The sequence below is a fragment of the Camelus dromedarius genome, chromosome 1 (assembly GCF_036321535.1).
Source record: "Camelus dromedarius isolate mCamDro1 chromosome 1, mCamDro1.pat, whole genome shotgun sequence".
Classification (NCBI taxonomy): Eukaryota; Metazoa; Chordata; class Mammalia; order Artiodactyla; family Camelidae; genus Camelus; species Camelus dromedarius.
Window position 1 is genome coordinate 41,943,030 of NC_087436.1, and position 19,952 is coordinate 41,962,981.

General features: G+C 36.0%; 1 protein-coding gene across 3 annotated transcripts in view; it reads left to right on the plus strand.

The window, feature by feature from the left end:
• Positions 1-19,952, plus strand: part of LOC105089919 (N-deacetylase and N-sulfotransferase 4) — a 230,978-nt gene that overhangs the window by 111,335 nt on the left and 99,691 nt on the right. For all 3 annotated transcript variants that reach the window (XM_010981101.3, XM_064478402.1, XM_064478371.1), the window contains exons 3-4: positions 7,041-7,128; positions 13,748-13,902. In XM_010981101.3, coding sequence (XP_010979403.1) covers positions 7,041-7,128; positions 13,748-13,902 — 243 coding nt within the window. The remainder of the gene's footprint in view (positions 1-7,040; positions 7,129-13,747; positions 13,903-19,952) is intronic.

The following is a 19,952-nucleotide window of genomic DNA, read 5'->3' on the forward strand; positions in this document are numbered from 1 at the left end:
CACAAAAGAATGGGGAGTTGTTGAAAACTGGGAATAGAAAGTATATCTCTGTGCTCAAGAAACATTTTGGAATTGTTACAATGCAACATTTAATGAAAGAATGATTTAATATAGCTAATAAGTGAATATCTCAACATGAAAGAGATTCCTGACTGTATGTGAGCAGAGAGTATTTCTAGAGATGAAATTAGGGAAGTCAATTTCAACACCAGACAACAATTACTGAATATCTATGTTGTGCCAAGATCTGTTATAAGACCCCCTAGACTTGTAGTGAGTGAAGAGTGGATAGAGAATGAGAAATGTGAGCAAAGGGAAGCAGGATTCCTAAGGCAGAATATCAATATCTGACCTTGAGTAAGGAGATAGCTGCTTTAGAGGCTCACATTTTTTAAGGCCTAAAAAGTAAAATGAGAATTTTATTTTTTTGATCCCAAAGTAAAAAGTAATTTTGGCAATGAAAACAACTTAATAGCTGTTTTTAATAATTTTTCAGTAAGATGCTCCAAGGAGTAACATCATATTTATCAAAAGTGTAATTATTTCTAAATATATTTCTACAATTTTGTAATATTAAGAAATTGATTCTTACCTGAAGCTCTTTTGGGAGAACAATTCCCGGAGTAATAGGAAAGCACTCTTTTCCGCAGATCGCATGCAGAGAGCTAATGTGATTATATAGCTGAATACATAAGCAGAACCACATTTCATATAAAATCACAGCTATTATATTGTGCAGCTTGTGTTGGATACTAAATAAGAAACTGTATTTAACTGAGGTTATCATGACCCCAGGAAATACCTCTACCTCCCAGGTATTAGCCATCCTCTTAATGTTTTTTCCTAAGACTGTATCTTAAAATTAGGCAGGTAGGAGTGTGTATTGTTGGCAGACAGTCTGGGGAAAAAGCTAAAGTAAATCAAGGGCAAAATTTTTCTTACAAAAGGCTTCAGTGTGTGGATGTGAATTAAGAACCTCCCAAAAGGGGTATAATATAGAGTTTTTCCCAAACATTTTGAACATGGAATTACCTTTTCATGAAACTTAAATTTTACAGACCTAGTGACCCATGGATCACCGTTTGGAAAATACTCTTCTGTAATCCGGACTCCTGTTTCCTTGGTTCTCCTCACTCATACAATAAAATCACCCATGATGACTCATTATTGAAGGCAGCCCAAACCTCCACACTCCGAGAACCCCAAGCCAGTTCTGAAGATGGTGACTTGTGTCTGTTTTGATTCTTCCGTGGCAGGACAAAATTTCTATCAAGCAGGCTCTCCAACGCAGAAATCAGGACTATGTGGGGTGATTCAGGTTACATTTTAAAGTTTCAACCTAACATAAAGAGAATTGGGGCCCAGTTTAGTGCAGATCCTCCTTGAGAATGTCTGGAAATATTTTGAGTTATAAATAACTTTGCTTCCATCCTCACCTAATACAGGTTTGACTTTGTTATCTTGTGCAGGTGCATTTCTCTCCCGCTGTCTGATTCCTGATGACTCTTGAAGCCATCTGTCAGTCTTTGGGCTTATGACAGCCACTTTCATTCCACAGCCCCCAAGAAGTCCTAATACAAGACAGTTCTATCTTACTACTGCTTTATCATTTACTTAAACACTTAGGCTGAGGGAAAATGAGATGATTATTTTTGTTTTTATTTTATAACATTCTTTTAAGGAAATAATCATGCTACATGAACCATGAACTCTAAAGTTACAGTATATATGTATCTTTTTACAACTCAAAAAAACCTTGTAGGCCACAATAGAGACTTGGGAGCAAAGCTTATAGAGAAGTAAATTAAATATATAATTGAAGATGAGAAATAAAGGAACTAACTTATAAAGGAGAGCCAGTGGTTCTGAAGGGTCATACGAGTTCATATTTGATTCAAAATTCCAATCAGTTTGGTAGAACATGAAAACATAGAAACAGAGTTACAGAGAACAGGGCACACCCACAGTTTAAAATGACCCTTGCGGACTGAACCTGAGAATCCAGTTGAAGAGAAACCGGGCTTATTAAGAACTGGGAGGTATTTCACCACATTTATGGAATTTTTCTGATCCCAGGGAGAGAACCAGAGTGCTAAGCAGAGAGAGAAGCAGAAGCTCATCTCACATACTCTCAGAATGGACCGCAGTCAGTGGCTTAGAATTCTGTGGACATAGAGATGCCAATGGCATTCCTCCATAACAAAGTTTAGGGCACAAGACAAAACAATCCACAACCACCAGGAAGGGAGTCAAAGACACATGGAGTGCTTTGCTGATACAGTCAAATAAAATTTACAGCATTGTAAATGCACTTCAGGTTTAATGATTTCTATAACCTTCATTGTGTTCTTTTGATAATCAAGCAGAAAATACCATCTCTTCACATACGTGACATGAATTAATATTACAAGGTCAAACTAATTTTCAATTTTTCTCTTCTCTTTGCATGTATCTTTAACTGTTCAGTATTCAAAAAGCTCTCCTCGAACTATGAGACCACTCCCCTTACTACTATATTCATTCATTGTGCAGTTACCTCCAACCATGGGGACCAACGTTTGAATGCAATGACAATGTGGGACTTAAACTCTGTTTCTCCTGTTAGGGGGGAGGTAGAGGTTTCAGCAACACAGTCATCCTGTTGTGGGAAAGACATGCTTAGTGTGGCCATGGAAGTATTGACTTTTCCCCTCAAAACCTTTCTCAACTCTTCCCCCACCTCACTGAATGAATGTCAGATATCTGAATCACTAATGAAATCACTCCACTTTACTTTCCATGTCAGTCCATCAATAATTACACTCTTTACTTCTTTCCATTCCTAGTATGACCAGTAGAAGCCGGACCTTTATTTTCTCTTACTGGAACTACTACAAAAGCCTCCTAAATGATTTCTGTTTTCCCTCTAGTTTTCCTACAATTCATTCTCAGCAAGTAGCCAGAGGAATCAATTTAAAATGTAAATCATATCCTATGTGAGGTGAAGTAGACTGTGGTGTATTAGGAAGATGCCAGGGTCATTCCTGACACAGAACCCTGTTCTCACTGGCCCCTTTGCCAGGAGCACACCCCCAGAGCCCCCATTCTGGGCATAGCTGGCTTCTCATTTCTCTCTCAAGGAAACTGCCACTTTTTCAGGGAGACCTTCATGGTCCTCATTGCCCATCCTGTTAAAATGCAGGTACTCTGTTGTATTAGTTTCGATAATAGCTTGTATAATGATTAATTTTGCATCACTAATATGAATATTAATTAAATAATGATTTGATCTGCCATGTGTATAAACTGTGTGTCTAAAAAGAATGTAAGCTCTGTGAGAGCAACAAACTTGGTGGTTTTGTCTACCAGGCACCTTCTCTCTCCATAACCTTACATAGCTTATTTAGGCTCTCAGCAACTTATTTCTCTCACTTGTAAGATTGAGTTAATAAAGGGATCGTGGAGAGATTTAAAAAGATAATTCGAGTGGGGTGCGTCTAAGAGTACCTAACACACAGTAAAAGCTCAGTTCTAGTAGATATTGTTACCACTCTCCACCATGTCCTTAGTACCTAGAAGAGTGCCTAAAACAGGAAGCCAGGATTCTATCAGTATTGTTTGAATGGATAGATGAGTGAATGACGGCACGAGGAGGAAGAGAGCCTAGAGAGCTTCAGATTCCTGGCTTCCTGGAGACTTAAGTGAGAGAAGAGAGATGGCACTGAGAGACTTAGGTGATGGGCAGAAAGACAAGAAGATAATTGTTCTGAAACATGATGTCTTTCTGCCCAGCAAGTCATTCTTCAAACTGAATATGATTTCAGCAGAAGGACCCCCAAACCCCAAACCTTTCTCCCCACAACAGACACCCAGATCTCTTCAGTATTATTATGAGATACATGTGTTCATTCTACCTTAGTTAACTCACCAATCCCACAATCATAGCTAAACTGCTCAATAAGAAATTCCTTAGAAGACTTAACATGTTGGCATAATAATTTTTGTCAATTTATAAATTATATCAGACAATTTCCTCTTTGCGTAGCGATAAGAGTTTATCACAAAAAAAAAAAAGAAAAGAAAAAAGGAAGAGAATAGATTCCTGAAGGAATGGAGATTGCCTCTAAGAGGAAAGAGTGTGCATGAAGGGAGGCAGAAACTATCAAAGGCAAACTTCAAAAGCTTCATGCTTTCACCCTGGGTCAGTCCTATTCATCTTCATTTGTACACTGACAAATAGTCTCGGCACAAAAGTTCATGAAATCCCGAATCTGTTTCATCTTGGGTGGCCATACCGACTTTTTGTAGTGAGACCTGAAGTTATTAAGGTTGAACCAAATGTTAAGGCAAACATGTTCAATTTTGGCACTCTCCTTGTGTTGTCTGGGTGGGCCATTTAAACTTTCCATGAAGCAATTTTTTTTCTCTTGGAAAATAAGTATAGATGTAACCTCTTCTGATTCCCACATCAAGATCTTGTAAGGATAAATAAGACACCATTTATATTTGAATTACTGAATATAAAAAAGACTGTACAAGACCGACAAACAAAAACTATCACCCTTAAATATTTGGAAATTTTGAAAGCATTACCCTATACCAAAGTATGTATATAGTCATGCCTTATTAATTATGTAGGCAAAAACAAACAAACAAACAGACAAAAAAGAAAACAGAGGAAAGGCATAGAAAAAGGTAGGAGATGGGGAATAGTTCAGTGGACAGGGTGATTTGGGGGAAACAGCAGTGCATATGGTTTAATTGGAAATGTGGGGGCACTGCTGATACCTAATTGGTGGGAAGAGAATGACATTTTAAGTGATCATTAACAATATGTATTGAGTTCTAAGTACCAGGCACTTAGCTAAGCACTTTGTATGCCTTATGCAATGTAACTCCCTCAGTAACGGTGTGAAGCAAATGTTAAGCATGACCCCATTTCACAGATAAGGGAAAAGATGAGAGAAGTGAAATGACCAACAAAGTTGAGTCATTTACTGAATGGCCTCCCTGACCTCAAGGGTGAAGCACATTGACTGCCTTTGGGATGTTAGCAGGACTGCAGAGTGTAAGGTAGAACAGAGGAAGTGGAGAATATGGCTAGCAGTCTACAGTGTTTTAAAAGTCCAAGGAAAAGACAATGAGGCCTGCCTAAAGTGATGGCAAGTTGATTGGGGAGGGGGGGGAAGACTGTTTGATTTTACTTAGATTGCCCCAAAGAAAGCATCAAGTGTGGGCCACTTCCCCAGTCTAAATTAAATTGCTTATTGCATCTGTCACAACATGCTCTAGATTTCTTTTGTTGCACACTTATCACAAGTTGTAATTAAACATCTGTGTGATCCTCTATTTAATCTCTTTGCCCTTCTCTTGTCAGTGTAGTCCAAGTTTACAGAGGCTGTGCAGGCCAAGCCCAACACTCTGTCCACCTATAGTAATTATGTACTGAATTTAATGATGGATGGTGGATAAGTAAATGTGGAATAAAGAATGACTTCAAAAACCCAGAGGTAGAATGTTGAGCAGATGGGGCTGGAGTGGTGAGGAGAACAGGAGAAGGAAGAACTTAAAAAAAAAAAAACCAACAACTATTGCAAAATATGAAAGCTCAGGGACTGTTCATTGAACAAAACAAGAAAGCCAGAAAAAGGAACTCGCTAAGAAAAAGAGGCATGAATTTTTTTTAAAGCTATATTCCACAGTATTTACCAATAAGCTCAACTAGTTCAGTAGTTTTATTTTTAACTCCACTCTTTTTAGTATTTAGTTTGCTTTTGGGGAGAACTTTTTAAAAATAGTGTATATAACTGAGTCAAACTAATAGGTCTATTTTTTCCTTTTTCTATTTAATTGATAATATTTAAATAAGATTGGCTGGGATTATACCCATTATAACTGTAATCTTGGATAATCATAGACTACATAGCTTATCATACAACCTGTTAATTATTTAGTCATTTCTTTCTCCTTTTTTCTTTGCAAATTTTCAGGACAGCCGTCTTAATTCTGGGGGAATAAAAAGTTAAGTTCACAAATTTTTGAGGCAAGTGCTTAGCTACCATAACTTACGCTCAAAAGACATTGTCTAAACCTCTGGCAATTCGCCTTAAAAGATGGATAGCAGTAACTAAAAATCAGTCTTTGTAAATCTCTGGTTTGAAATGAGTTGCTCATTTCCATCAGAACAAAGTAAGCCTCCTTTAAAAAAATCCATTTAAAAAATTGAAAAAAGCATTCCGAATCAGTAAGCAAACTAAAAAGCCCAAGGATAAGAGAGTTCTGAATTACACCACGTATATTGACATACGAATATTAACAGTGGAAGGACTGGCAGAAAACGTACAGGACTAACTGATGCAGAGACTACTGGTATGCTCTTATCCTGTCTATAAACAAGGAATTCACGTAGAATAATTCTAAAATCAGAAATTAGGAAAATGTTTGCCACGTTTAGAGAATAATTCTTTATGGGATTACTTATTCCTACCTGTCCTTTCCTTGTTCATATCTCAAGATTTGCAATTAACACCCTATAAAATACAAATTGCTCTTTAGTTTATAAAAATCCAAGCTTACAACTCAATAATTGTGCCTTAAAAATGGCAGGAGAGGTAGCACGGTTAAATAAAACACTCAGTTGCAACTTAAACAAAAGTTATGTTCCTATCTCTTACCAACAAATACAAGATTTGTCTACATCCAACAATTCTGAAATATTTTCCTCAAGGAAAAGAAGTATAATAATCAGAAATTCAAGAAATGTCTCACACAGAAATGAAAAATGATTTCAGCGCTGTGTGGTTAGAGAATTGCCTCTCAGCAATTTATAATATGCTTAGGACTTAACCACTTCATAATTTGGTAACCTTCAATAAAAGTAATAACAATAGTGATTATAGTACCTGAAATATGAATAGCACATAACAGTAGCCGTCAAACACCCAAAAAGCAACAAAGCCCACATTATTCTGTTTCACTCATGCAATCACATTTGAAAAAGAGGCATCCCAAAGCTTCATATTTATTTTTCTAAAATCATGTTAATTTCTTATTTATTTCAGGCATTACTAGAGACTCAAAATTTACTGCGCACTCAGGTTGCAAATTTTACCTTCAACCTTGGATTTTCAGGGAAGTTTTACCACACAGGTAAGAAGGAGCTTTGTGTTCTCAGGCAGCTACATATAACTAGGAGAGGGGATTTTTAATGTTGCATAAGTAGGAGAAATGGAGTATCCAGACCGATTATGGGAAAAACTTGGGTGCATTACGAGTGGCCAAATCCAAAATCAATGAGTTTGTTTACTTTGGCAAATACTGTTAGAATCATGGGCAAAAGAGGAAAGAACTGACTTTGTCAGCTTAGTAAAAGAAGCTATAACCATTGTTCTAAATGTGTCTGTGAATCTTGTGTCAGCGTAGTCTAAGTAGGAAGCATGGTGACCATGATGATGATAATGATGACAATGGCATAATAATGGTGATAATGATAATGGACAGTGCTTTTAAATTATAGGACAATCTAGGTGACAGCCAGTTTTGTATATATTATTTTCCTTTGTAAAATACCTGATGATGAGAGAGGAATTTTATAGCCCCAAAGAAGTTTACTAGATTTTCAGAATCATCTTGCTGAATTTACCATCCCTTGCAGGATTTTCTTTAAAAATATTAGAATGACTTGACCCAACATGCATTAAACCCATCACAGTCAGTCTTGTAGTTCTTTCCACATTTATCGGGTCACAGTTGCACCTCTGTTCAGTCTCAGCCTCTCAACAAATTCTCAGAACGTGGTTAGCGTTCCTGCACTACTCTATGTTCTGATATTTCTCACTTCTTTACCCATCTTCACCTCCAGAATGTGACTCTCATTTTCTGAGGAGCAGCGTTATAATGTCAGGCACTAGTATAGACAAAAGTATGTGCGTAAAAGTGATTGTCTTATAATAATAACAAAAATGGCACAAAGTGGTGTCTCAGAGCCTGTACTAGGGCAATACCTATTATCTGTTCCTATTTCTGAATCTGTAGTGAAAGCTAAATGCTTTGTTTAGGACTTTGCCTTGTTGTTACTTTATAGTATCTTAGTGAAAACATTTCCTAGTATTCTCTATGCGTGCATGCAGTTTATTGACTCATTAAAAATTCCCATGCAAAGGTAGTCTTTAATTATCATAAATGCAGTTCGTTTACCCAAAGAGACTTTTTAATGTTTACCCAAATAGGCTCAGCCTGGTTTCTTAGAATATTGAAGCAGCAATGTCTTATTGGCTTTTCTTTTGTGCTTTTTTTTCTCCTGCTTTGAAACATGTAAAACTGTTTAAAGTAATAGAAGGATAATTTGTATTTAGACCAGTTGATAAATCAAATCATTGCATATTTTAAAAGGACATTTTGCAGAAAAAGATTTGGGTCAGCATATCTGCACAGGCAAAGCAATTCCAGCTTACAATTTTGAAAATAGACATGGTTTTGTATATCTTTTTCAAAAGCCCCCTCAAGAAATGAGTTCAGACCTAAGAAGCATTGACTATGAAGTTATAAAGTAGATAACTCTAAGGCTGTATCTCCTCATGCTGGGGGAAAAATACGGGATTATTTGGAATTCACACACAAACAATACTATTTTGTCTTAAATAGCCGTATAGGGTAAGTAAAGTCATTTTTTGTTTGAAATATATCTGGATAACTGCCTCAGCTTTTATTTGCTTTTCATATTGAGACCTATTAAACCTGCCAGACATTTGCAGAGTTAATGTTGATAGCAGGTTATAACACTTGCCATTTCTTTTTCCTGAACATGTTTGTACTACACATCCACTCAGAAATGAATAGCACACTAGCTAATATCACAGGGATGGTTGTTGGAGGAGGATATCAAACAACAACAACAACAACAACAAAAAAAGACATTTTAATTGCATGTCTTAAATGGACCTCATTGACACTTTCTGTTGGTACTGACCTAATAAAAATAATGGGAGAAGCACTCTCTTCTGTTATGCTGCACTGACAGTGCATTTTAGAGACTACACTGTAATATATACATATACACACACATATATATATAAGTCCTAGAGGTTTAATTAACTTCACATACATATGAAACTTTATTTGATTTGCTATATTGAAATGCGTCTGTAACATTTTTCAAGGGTGCAATCATACTATATTAAGTACTTACTTATTCACTCGAGGATATCACGGTTCTTCCACAGTGGAGTTAAACACTGATGATACCCACTATCGGGAGGGCGTGCCTCTTCCCTGTGTAATCACACTCCTATATGGAGGTTTCACTATCAGGAGGCTGACAAATCAGAAGAGCGCTTCCCTTACCTGTGCGCTTGACTGGGATGTGTAACCATGAGAAGATGGCCTTGTCACAAGGCCTGTCTCAGCTCTCTCCCAGGATGACCTAATTTCCCAGGGCACGAAGATGCTGATTGATGAGCCTTATCGTTCTGAGGACATTTAATCACATATGCCCAGTGCAATAATGATAGATTCTGCATTCTTAGGCCGCTTCATTTATTTGTATTTCCCATGTATTCTTTCCTGTTCAGTTTCTCTGTCCTTCACACGCTAAAAACAATCTCACCCAAAAAAGGACGTATTACTAAGCCTTCCCCAAAAGGCAGTCACTCACAGGCGCCACATTGAAAGGAGAAAGACATACTGTTGATTAAAAGTAAAACAATAAAGGCATGGAGTTCAGAGTAAAATATTCTAGTCTGGCAATATTTAAAGCTTGATTAGAACTGCACAGTGAAGGCTCAGGTGAAAAATGGAGATATGACACGATTAAGATGCTTGTAGGAATGAAGGGCTGCAAATATTTCTTGTAGGACATGATTTCTAGTGACAATCAGTTCCATTCTTCGTAATTTATAATAAATTGAATATGACTCAAACAATTACCTCATGTATAATATTTGCAAATTGGATAAATATTGCTCTTTTTCCATGAGAGTTCATTTTACAAGAAAATAGACTTTTATATAAAACTATCAACTTTTAATAACGGAAAAAGCAATGTTACATTCATTCTCTTTTGTTTGTTTTTGTTTTCGCTTTTCTGTATAACATTGGTTCAAAAAGACATTGGAAACAGCCCGCTTTTTTTTAATTCCAGGCTCTGACATTTCACTAACTATGTGAACGTAAACAGATTACTTTTCTGTGCCTCAATTTCTGCATCTCCAAAATGGGAAAAATAGTAATATCTCTCTTATGTACATGTCTCTTATTTACATGTGTTACATGACACATGTCATGCTATGTATTTATTATTATGAGTTTTAAAAGTATTTTTGTATAAAAATCAAGTACTATCTATTTTTCAATTTTTGAACTATAGATAACTTTTAATCAATTTTCATTACCAAACAATTCTTTTTATTTAGTATGCTGTTTAAAATTATTCTATACTCACCAATATGAACCTGTGCCAGGTTCAGTGTACAAAGAAAGTTAGAAATGTCTTTTTGCCATTTAGGGATTATAATTTTTCATATATAGTAGCAAATATAAGACAAACATTTGTACAAAAGCAATAATGCAGCACTAGAATTTTATGTTTCTAATTTTAATGTCACACTGTGCCTAGTGGAAACTAACCTATAGCCCAGATCCTGCTAAAATTATTCTTATTTTGGCAGACTTAAAACTTTTAGAAGTACACTGTCTTCTCATAGCACATATCCTCCAAGAGGGGAGACAAAGAAATGAGTTCTTAAATAGTTTATTTCTGAATTAAAACACTGCTAATTAGGAAAGTAAAATGATAGAATATGAAAACAAATATATGTATATTCATGTATGACTGAAGCATTGTGCTATACACCAGAAATTGACAGAACATTATAAACTGACTATACTTCAATTTAAAAAAGAAAAATGACTTAACTTTTAAATGAGAGCAAAAACTATCATATTTTTAATTAATAATGATGTAAGTTTGAATCTAGACCAAGTTAGAAGTGAAAGGCTCAGTTTGAACATAGACCCTTTAATGAACAGGCACTAGTGATAAATATAGTGAAGTATGAACTACAAATTATAGTCTCACATGTCATTTAAACATCAGTTAGGTATAGAAAAATACGTGTTTACAGTGAGTCAAAAATTTAATATTTTCATTTAGTTGGATTTGAAAACATTTGAAATTCTGCTTTGGTCCCTCAGCATGACTTAATGTCATATTTTTCATTAAGCAATTTCTAGTGTCATGAGCTGGCCTTATGTGGCTTTGAATTATATGACCTGTATAAAATGAGAAAAAGGCTGATGGGAAATTAATCTATGGATAAAAAAAAAAAAAAGAGGTTTTAAATATCACTTCTAACCTTGTAGAGAGTGCTTATAAATTAACACACTCTCTGATATAAAAATTACCAAGATTTTATGATCAGTCATGCATCTGTTTATATGAATAGTCTGCAAAAATTTTTCTTTAAATTGAGTAATTGACCTCCTTCCTGATCAAGTATGCATAATGTGCTTCCTGCCTCTTCCAGTAACAGTCTGTGGAGTTCAAAGTGAATGGAAGCGTTTCTCACACATTCTGTATTCAAAGCACAACAGAACTGTGGGAGAACCATCAATTCATTCATCACATGTGAGATAAAGTAGCTCTTTCTAACTTACGCCTTAGTCTGCTAAATTATGACCACGAGAAACACTTGGTCTATAGTATAAACAATTCATACTTAAATCTATCTGAAGGAAGTGCCAAACTTCCCTTCATTTGGATTTCAATATTTGAAATTCTTAATATATTAAAGCTTAATGAATTGTAAGTCTATATTGCTAACAATTTTGGCTCAAGTTAACAAAAATTAAGAATTTTTGTCTGTTCATCTTATTCATAGAACTTCATCACTTTCAAAACTAATATTTCTTTATCCTTTAGTAGCAACTGTTACAGTAGTAATAGTGCCAAAACGCTAATTAAACTTGGTGGTCCTTCCACCTTTTGAAAACTGTGGATTGTGAACTACGTACCAGGAAGGATGCTACGCTTAAATACACACAAAAGTTGACATGCACTTAAGCAGACATATGAAGGCTCTAAAGTTCACTGACTATACATTAACACAGACAGAACTAAATTATTCCCTTATTTACTCTCCTGGGGAAGTGGCATGAGACAATGTAAGTTAAAGGGATCCAGACTTTAAGAATTTAATCATCTAGGCCGGCAATGTTTTTAAGAATGTGTAAAAGTATGTAAATTTAGAACACCGCAGGTATAAGCCGGTAGATTTATTTTTAAGAAGAAAATGATCCTAACATTTATGAAATGCTTACTGTCTGCAAGTCACAATGTTAAGTGGCTTAATAAGTTGATCTCATTGACTCTTCACAAGAGCCTATGAGATGGACATTTACATCCCCATTTTAAACCAGGTAACCAAGACTCGGAAGTTAAGTGTACAAGATCACATATATGCCTCACAAATGCAGGTTTTAAACCATTTCATGGCACTACTACATGATCCATGCAGTATGTACTGTAGGACACACACACAAACGGAGTATTTGAGGAAGACTCTTTAAAAAAAAAAGATCTTTAATATTTATTTGTTCAACTTAACTTAAGAATATAAAATTATCTATAAAACATATTCTAATTTGAAAAAATATTCCAAATAAATATACCTCATGCTGTACTTACTTAGTTAAGAATCTAGAGCCCACATAGGACTCAATTCTTATACTATCAATTTAGAATAGTTTTAAATCGGACTGAATATTGTAAAATTGTAGAAAATCTGTATGAGTCATACAGTGATGGTGTTCTTGGATAGTTACAGTGAATTCCCTTAGAAGTAAGTTGCTGATGTTGTTTTTCTTTCTTTTTTTCCCACTTGTGGCATGACATACGGCTTTTTTCCACGCATTGGACATTGTTAACAAATTTTCCTAATAGAGGATGAGAAATTAATATTTTAGTTTTAAATTCTCAAGCCGCTTCTATTGTGTTCATAGATTTATTGTTTACATTTTATGAAATGTCTGTATCAAAATGGGAAATGTTTATGTTTATAATGGTAAGTTGAAAATATAAGGACACAAACGTATTTATACAATAAGACCTCAACTTTTAAAAAAATAAGTAGAAAAAGATTTAATGAAAGATACCAAAATGTTTCCACTGGCTAGTTCTGGAAGATGGTTTGGGGGTTTTTGTTTAGTTTTTGTTTTTGAGTTGTATGTATCACTTGTCTGTGCTTTCTATGTTTCTTCAATAAGCTCACATCACATATTTGTATAATCAGAAAAACAGAAACAAACGTCATCAGTTACATTAAAAATTTTTCAGCTCAATGTTAGATTTATATGCAGAAATATTTTTCAGTAAAAAGAATATTCATCTCTCTTCAGGTTTCTCCTGTATATGCAATAAAGGAGAGAATTAACAGTTGATAAATTTAAAACAAAAATAAACTAAAACTCAGTCGGTTGTTTTTTTTTATTACCACCATATGCTAGCAATTATAAACAATGTCAGTGATAAAATAGCCCTACTTCTAAATTAAACAACCATCTGCACCTGGGACCACCACACTTGCCCCACCCCATCCCAACCCCCAACCCCATTGCCCCTCATGTCATTTAGGCTGTGGTCATTTTTCTTGTATTAAAACAACACAAAATTGGATTTATGTATCAGTAGCAAGAAGAATAATAAAAATCTGACAAACGTAGCCTTTCAGCTAATACAAGACTTTCACTTATGCCATTTTTATACGCTTTACAGGGACCGAAGAGGAAGATGAAGGAGATGACCTTTTGCTTCGGTCTGTGGATGAGTTCTGGTGGTTTCCTCACATGTGGAGCCACATGCAGCCCCACCTCTTCCACAATGAGTCATCTTTAGTTGAGCAGATGATTCTCAACAAGGAATTTGCACTGGTGAGTACATTTCATTGCAGGATTTTTTGAACTATGAGTTGTGATGTATTAGTGGATCATAAAATCAATTTATTGGATTTAATCCAATAGAAATGGAATGGAGCAGAAGCTACCAGAGTGCATCACAAGTATTAAGGGTACATATTGCTTTGTATTATTTTGTTTCAGGCATGTGTGTCTATATGTATTGGGTCACGATGTGTATTTCAAAAAATAGGTCATGGTCAGAAAGTTACTATCTCCTGCTTTAAAACGGAAGGATTATTCTTGCCTCTGTGAAGAGGGAGAAGAGTACTTTATCCATTGTATTCCTGGTGCACGATAACTGCCCTCTCAAAAAGCATTTGTTGCCAGGGTGAATGAATGGATGGATGAATTGAATCATTACAGCAGTGATCCTGGACCAATGGTTCTCAAACTTGAGCAGCATTTTTTTCACCTAGAAAACTTCTTTAAAACATAGCTGCCAGGCCCACTTCTGGAATTTCAGTTGTAGTAGATTGTCCGAGAGGCCTGAGAATTTGCATTTCCAACAAATTCTCAGATGATGCCTGTGCTCCTGGGACTACACTCTTGAGAACCACTACTCCGGACTAAGATTTCCCAAACTGTGGCCCGTAGGCCACATCTGGCCTACTGCTTGCTTCTTATTGTTCTCAAGCTAAGCTCATTTTGTTTGGGTTTTTTTAATTACACTTATAAATGATTGAAAAACAATCAAAGACATATTTTGTGACATAAAAATTATATCAGATTCAAATTTCAATGTCCAGAAATAAAGTGCTCCAGGAACACTACCACACTCTTCTCTTTATGTATTGTCTGCAGCTGCTTTTTCACTATAACAGCAGAGTTGGGTAGTTTCAAAAGAGATTCTATGTCCCACAAAGCCTAAAATATTTAGTATCTGGACCTTTACTGAAAAAGTTTGCCCACCCCTGTGCTAGACAGCAAGGAAGTCAGGTATCCCTTTAACAATCGAGTGAAAGAAATCTTTTCCCCAGAAAAATACTCAGAGGCACAGTCTCACATCTTCACACGGTGGGGCAGATTGTCACAAGGAGTCTGTGAATCCCCCAAAGACCCTGAGCCCCAGTTAAAACCTCTTTCTTAAAGTTTTCATTTAAAATAAGCAGTTCATTTGCACTGTGTGATTACTGACATGTTTCATTTTTTAAAAGTCAAATTAGGAGGCATAGACCCAAGGCCAGATAAGCATCATATTTTACAATGTTGTGTCTCGGTATTGTGTTAATGGCTCACCCCTCTTTCCACCTCTACATCCCCAGACCTGGGTCAGATCTGCACATAAACAGGATCCTTACTAGTAAGTGTGGGTAGCATACAGAGCAGTTAAGATCATGGACTCAAGCACCAGAATGCCTGTGTTTGAATCCTGACCTTCCATCAGTGGCTGCCTGATCTTGGACAAAAATTTCTTAGCCTTAGTTTCCTCATCTGTAAAAACGAGAACAACCGTGGCAACTACCTGTGAGGACTGTTTGAGGATACATATAATAAAGTGCTTAGAGCAGTGCCCGGCATGCGATAAACATTCAGTAGGTGTTAATCAATTACGATCTTTGTAAATCCAGACAAGTATGCAGTTCAGTCCTGCTTTTACAAAGCCAAATATTTTTCAATATATGGACTCACAAGAGATTGATCTTCACTTACTTTTAGGGAACGTCTAACAAATTTTGTACTGCTTCATAACATTGGAAAATTAAGTAAATATTCCCTTTACAAAAAATAAACTTCCCTTGAGCATGCATGCTGAATTTTCCTAGTGCGGTTACCTTGAAAATAAACTGTGTTTATCATTTGGCTTAAACCTCCCCCATTTCATTCTCACTCTGAAGCCTTGCTTTTTAGGCATGTAGATTATATTTCATAATGGTTGATTTCACCTGTTTGTGTAATTTCTTTTTTAAAAGCCATGCTGAAAGCACTGGGAAAGACTCAGATGTAATTGCTTTGTAATGAAATGTTGAAAGCTATTTGGAGTCCATTCAGAACAATTACATTTGTTTAGTCAGTGTAGCTAGAAGCTAGACTGAAACCTATAAATGTATTTTGTATAAGAAAAACAAAATCTTATTATATGTTGCATAATCAAAATATTACAACTAAAGTGAAGTCCGTTAAACACACATACTGAAATGACATTGTCCTTTTCCTTCTGGTATTAAGCTCAATAAAACTTCTCAGGACTCCAAGCAGTGACACACAGAACCCCACCTGTAACTGTAAGCATAGGATGACAATATGTGTGTTGTCCAGAGAGCCAGGAAATGTATTTCTTTCTTATTAAATTAGTATCTTTTCATATCCAGATGACACTTCAAAACCCTCAACGATATCAAGATGGGAATAGGATAGTGGAAAGCACTATATTGGCAGGCTACATTTTAGCCCTGACTGCTAGTAACAAGTTCTAACACAGCTGGCAACTCATTTAATGTCTTCATGCCTCGGTTTCCTCCCTTGAAATGGTAATGATTCCCTTTTTCATTCTCGAAACTACAGAGTTTTTAGGTAATTAATTTACATCAGCTCATCTGCCAACCAAAAGCACTGGACCAGATAAGCCACTGATCAATTCCAATTCTAAAATTCCGTGATCATTGACAACGTCAGTCCACAAATTTGGAATGAATGTCTTGAAATACTCATCTAGCTGGAACTGAAGCAATTATGGAAAGAGATTTTCAAACTAAATGACCAGTTTATACTGAAAAAAATCAAAAGTGTTTAAATCTCCTTCTTATTCCATGCTGACATTCCTCCCTGTTCCTTGGGATGACCTTGGCTGGCAGAGGGATTATGAGTGGAAAGCACAGTTGTTCTCACAAGATTTACAAAAGTGATTCAAATAACATAGCTGTATATTGATATCTTAAAAAATTAGGCAATCAATCAAAATGTGTTTTTTGGTAGAATTTCTCTGAATTCTCTTGGGATAGAGTTTATTTTCTGTTCTAATATGTCTAAAAATCATGAGAAAAACATATGCAAGAGTGTTTCTTTACTTCATTATGTTAGAAGAACCATATTACTATGAAGTATGGTCATTTCTTAACCCATGCATACTTATGTATGCAATATGTTTAATCCATGCACGCGTGTGTATGTTGCATGTGTGTGTGTATATATATATTTACATCTTTAATCCATGAACACATGCCATGTGAGTGTGTGCATGCACATGTATATTTGTATAGAAGGTGATTCTAACGATTTGCACAGGCAGCCAAGATATGGTCATTATAAGATGCTACACTTGTATGGCGATGGGGTGGGGGGAAATATTTTTTAATTCTTTCTCTTGCTAAATAATGTTTTTTGCTGTCACTAAATAGAAGCAAGACTTCAAAGATGACAGCAAACAAACTAAGGCTAAAGAGAACAAGGATCATCAGCTAATATTAAAATGTCTGATGAAAAAGTTACTAAAAATTGTTCCTGACCTAACCCACATCTCCTTTTCAAACACAGAGAGAATGCCTGTAGGATAAACCTGAATTATTTATTTTTATTCCACAGTAGATTTGGGAGGGGGGGGAGTACGAAATGGTGTTTTGTTGCTTTAAGTTTTGCATATAGATGCATTAAAATCTCCGAATGAGTGGGGCCTTTTCAGTTCACTAATAGTAACAGACCAAAAATCCTGAAGGGAAAAAGAGTACTTTTTGTCTTCAATGCTAACTTCAAAAATGCTGTGCTTTTTTTTGACATTTTGTCAAACAGTTGGAAATCTTATTCATGAGTAAATAAGTGAAGTATTCTTGAAATAAAGGCATAGGTTTTTAAAGTCTGCTTTTAAAATGCTACACATATTTAAGAACTTTATGTAATGTTTTTTCTTAATAAGACACAATATTCGTGATATGAAAAATTCTGACATTTAAAATGCTCTCATAAAACCCAAACTCATCAAAGAGTGACTGTGGACAATCTTCAAGTGTCATAATGGCCTGCACACTAAATCAGCTATGTAGAGATTTCAGTTAAAAATAAAAGGAGTATGAGAGTGTAATTAATGGCACATTAACATAAAACAGAGAGCGGGCTACCTTTCAATAGCTGCTATGCCTGTTTCTTTACTAAATTATGCAGTATATAGCCTTGTACTGTGCGACAAATACCAGATGTCAAGAAACCCTGATCAGTACAATTAACAGGGTATTTCAACGTTAGGAAATGTAGAGGTGATACTATTTAATCAAAATTTTGACCAAATATTGATTTAATGAACGTTTACTATGGAGCAAATAGTGTATTTTGGAGGCTTAACGATGGGTAAGGCAGTCTGTGCACTCAGCAGAGCGGACACTCACATGAGATGGATGTAGAGAAAACACGAAGAAGCAAAGCATCCAGGCGCAGGAAAGTTTAAAAGACTTGCAGCAACTGCATGAGTTCCTGAGGGAGCCTGCAGAATACACACCCGTGTGGTACAAATATCTACATAAAATACTTCAGGAATTGAGTGTACTTGTTATCTATTGCTTCATAAAAAGTTAGCCCAAAACTTAACAACTTAAAACCAGACACATTAATATCTAACAGTTAATGTAGGTCGGGAAGTTGAATGTGGCATAACTAGATCCTACATGTCAGGGTCTCTCAGAGGACGTCAACCAAGGTGTCAGCCAGGGCAGCAGTCGAGGCTCAACCAGAGGGTGGACCAGCTCAGAAGCTCACTCACGAGGCTGTTGACAAGATTCAGTTCCTTGTGGATTGTTGGCCTGTGGACCTGAGTTTCTCTCAGTTGTTGCCTCAGTTCCTTGCCACATGAGTCACTCCAGAGGGCAACTCACAACATGCAGGTTGTTTGGACATTTTGGATCCTTTGAATGTCCATATCAGTTTTAGGATCAGCTTATCAATTTCTGCACAATGGCCAGCTAGGAAAAAATGTAGTAAATTTTTTGTTTCAGTATTTGTATGTTTCAGTTCCAGGATTTCCACTTGATTCTTCTTTACAATTTCTATATTTGTATTGACAACTCTATTTGATGAGTCTTTGTCATTGTACATTCCTTTCTGTCTGTATGTATGAAACCATATGAATTTTAGAATCAGCTTATCAATTTTCAGTTCTTAGAGTATATTTGAAATCTTTGCCTGCTAAATCTGGCATCTGGGTCTTTTAAGGCAATTTGCACTGCTTGCTTTATTTTCCTGTGTATGGGCCACACTTTCCAGTTTCTTAGCATAGCTTGTAATTTTCTGTTTAAAAGTGGACATTTTAAATAATGTTTATAGCACTCTTGATATTGATCCCCTCTCCCTACCATTAAGGTTTTGTTGTTATTGTTACTTATTTATTTATTTGTTTAGTATATGAACAGGCAATTTAAGTGAAGACTTTCTCCCCTGCAGTGTGAAGCCTCAGTGTCACGGAGGGAGCACAGTCACTCTGGAATAACAGTAGTTTTAGCAAGGTTACGTTTGCATCTTTTCCTGATGTCTCTGTTAAGCTGTCTGCCTCTGGTATAAAAGTTAGCCAGATATGAGCTTACCCTAATTACCAACAACACATTCTACTGTTTTTGACAGTGCCCTAGGGTGCAAATTGTGCCATAGTCTGGACCAATAAAATGTGGTCCTTTTTGCAATAGTCTTTGAGGTCGGTGTATGAAGCTTTTTATGACTCCAGGAGTAACATTAGCTATCTCTTTCCCTGATTATCTGTAGTAAACTTTTGTTTGGTCTATTATCAGCTTGTTGCTGATTTTAATTAAAATAAAAACAACCTCCTCTTAATTGCTTACCATCAAAATTTTCATTTGTTTCCAAGGGTGACCTTAGGCTGGAACTTAACTTTCTGTCCCAAATAAAGTCAATTCCCTTGGACAGAAGTTAGGAAAGCTCTCTCTTTATGACCTTCCTCTCACCCTGGGCAAATTCTCTGCACCAATGCTCCAGAGCTGAGGGTGGAGACAATGACTTACTTCTCTCAAAGTGACTCCCAGATTTATGATCAGGGTGCTGGGTTGTGATGGTAGCCTCTGGTCTTCTCAGCTTGCCTCTCCTGGCTTAGA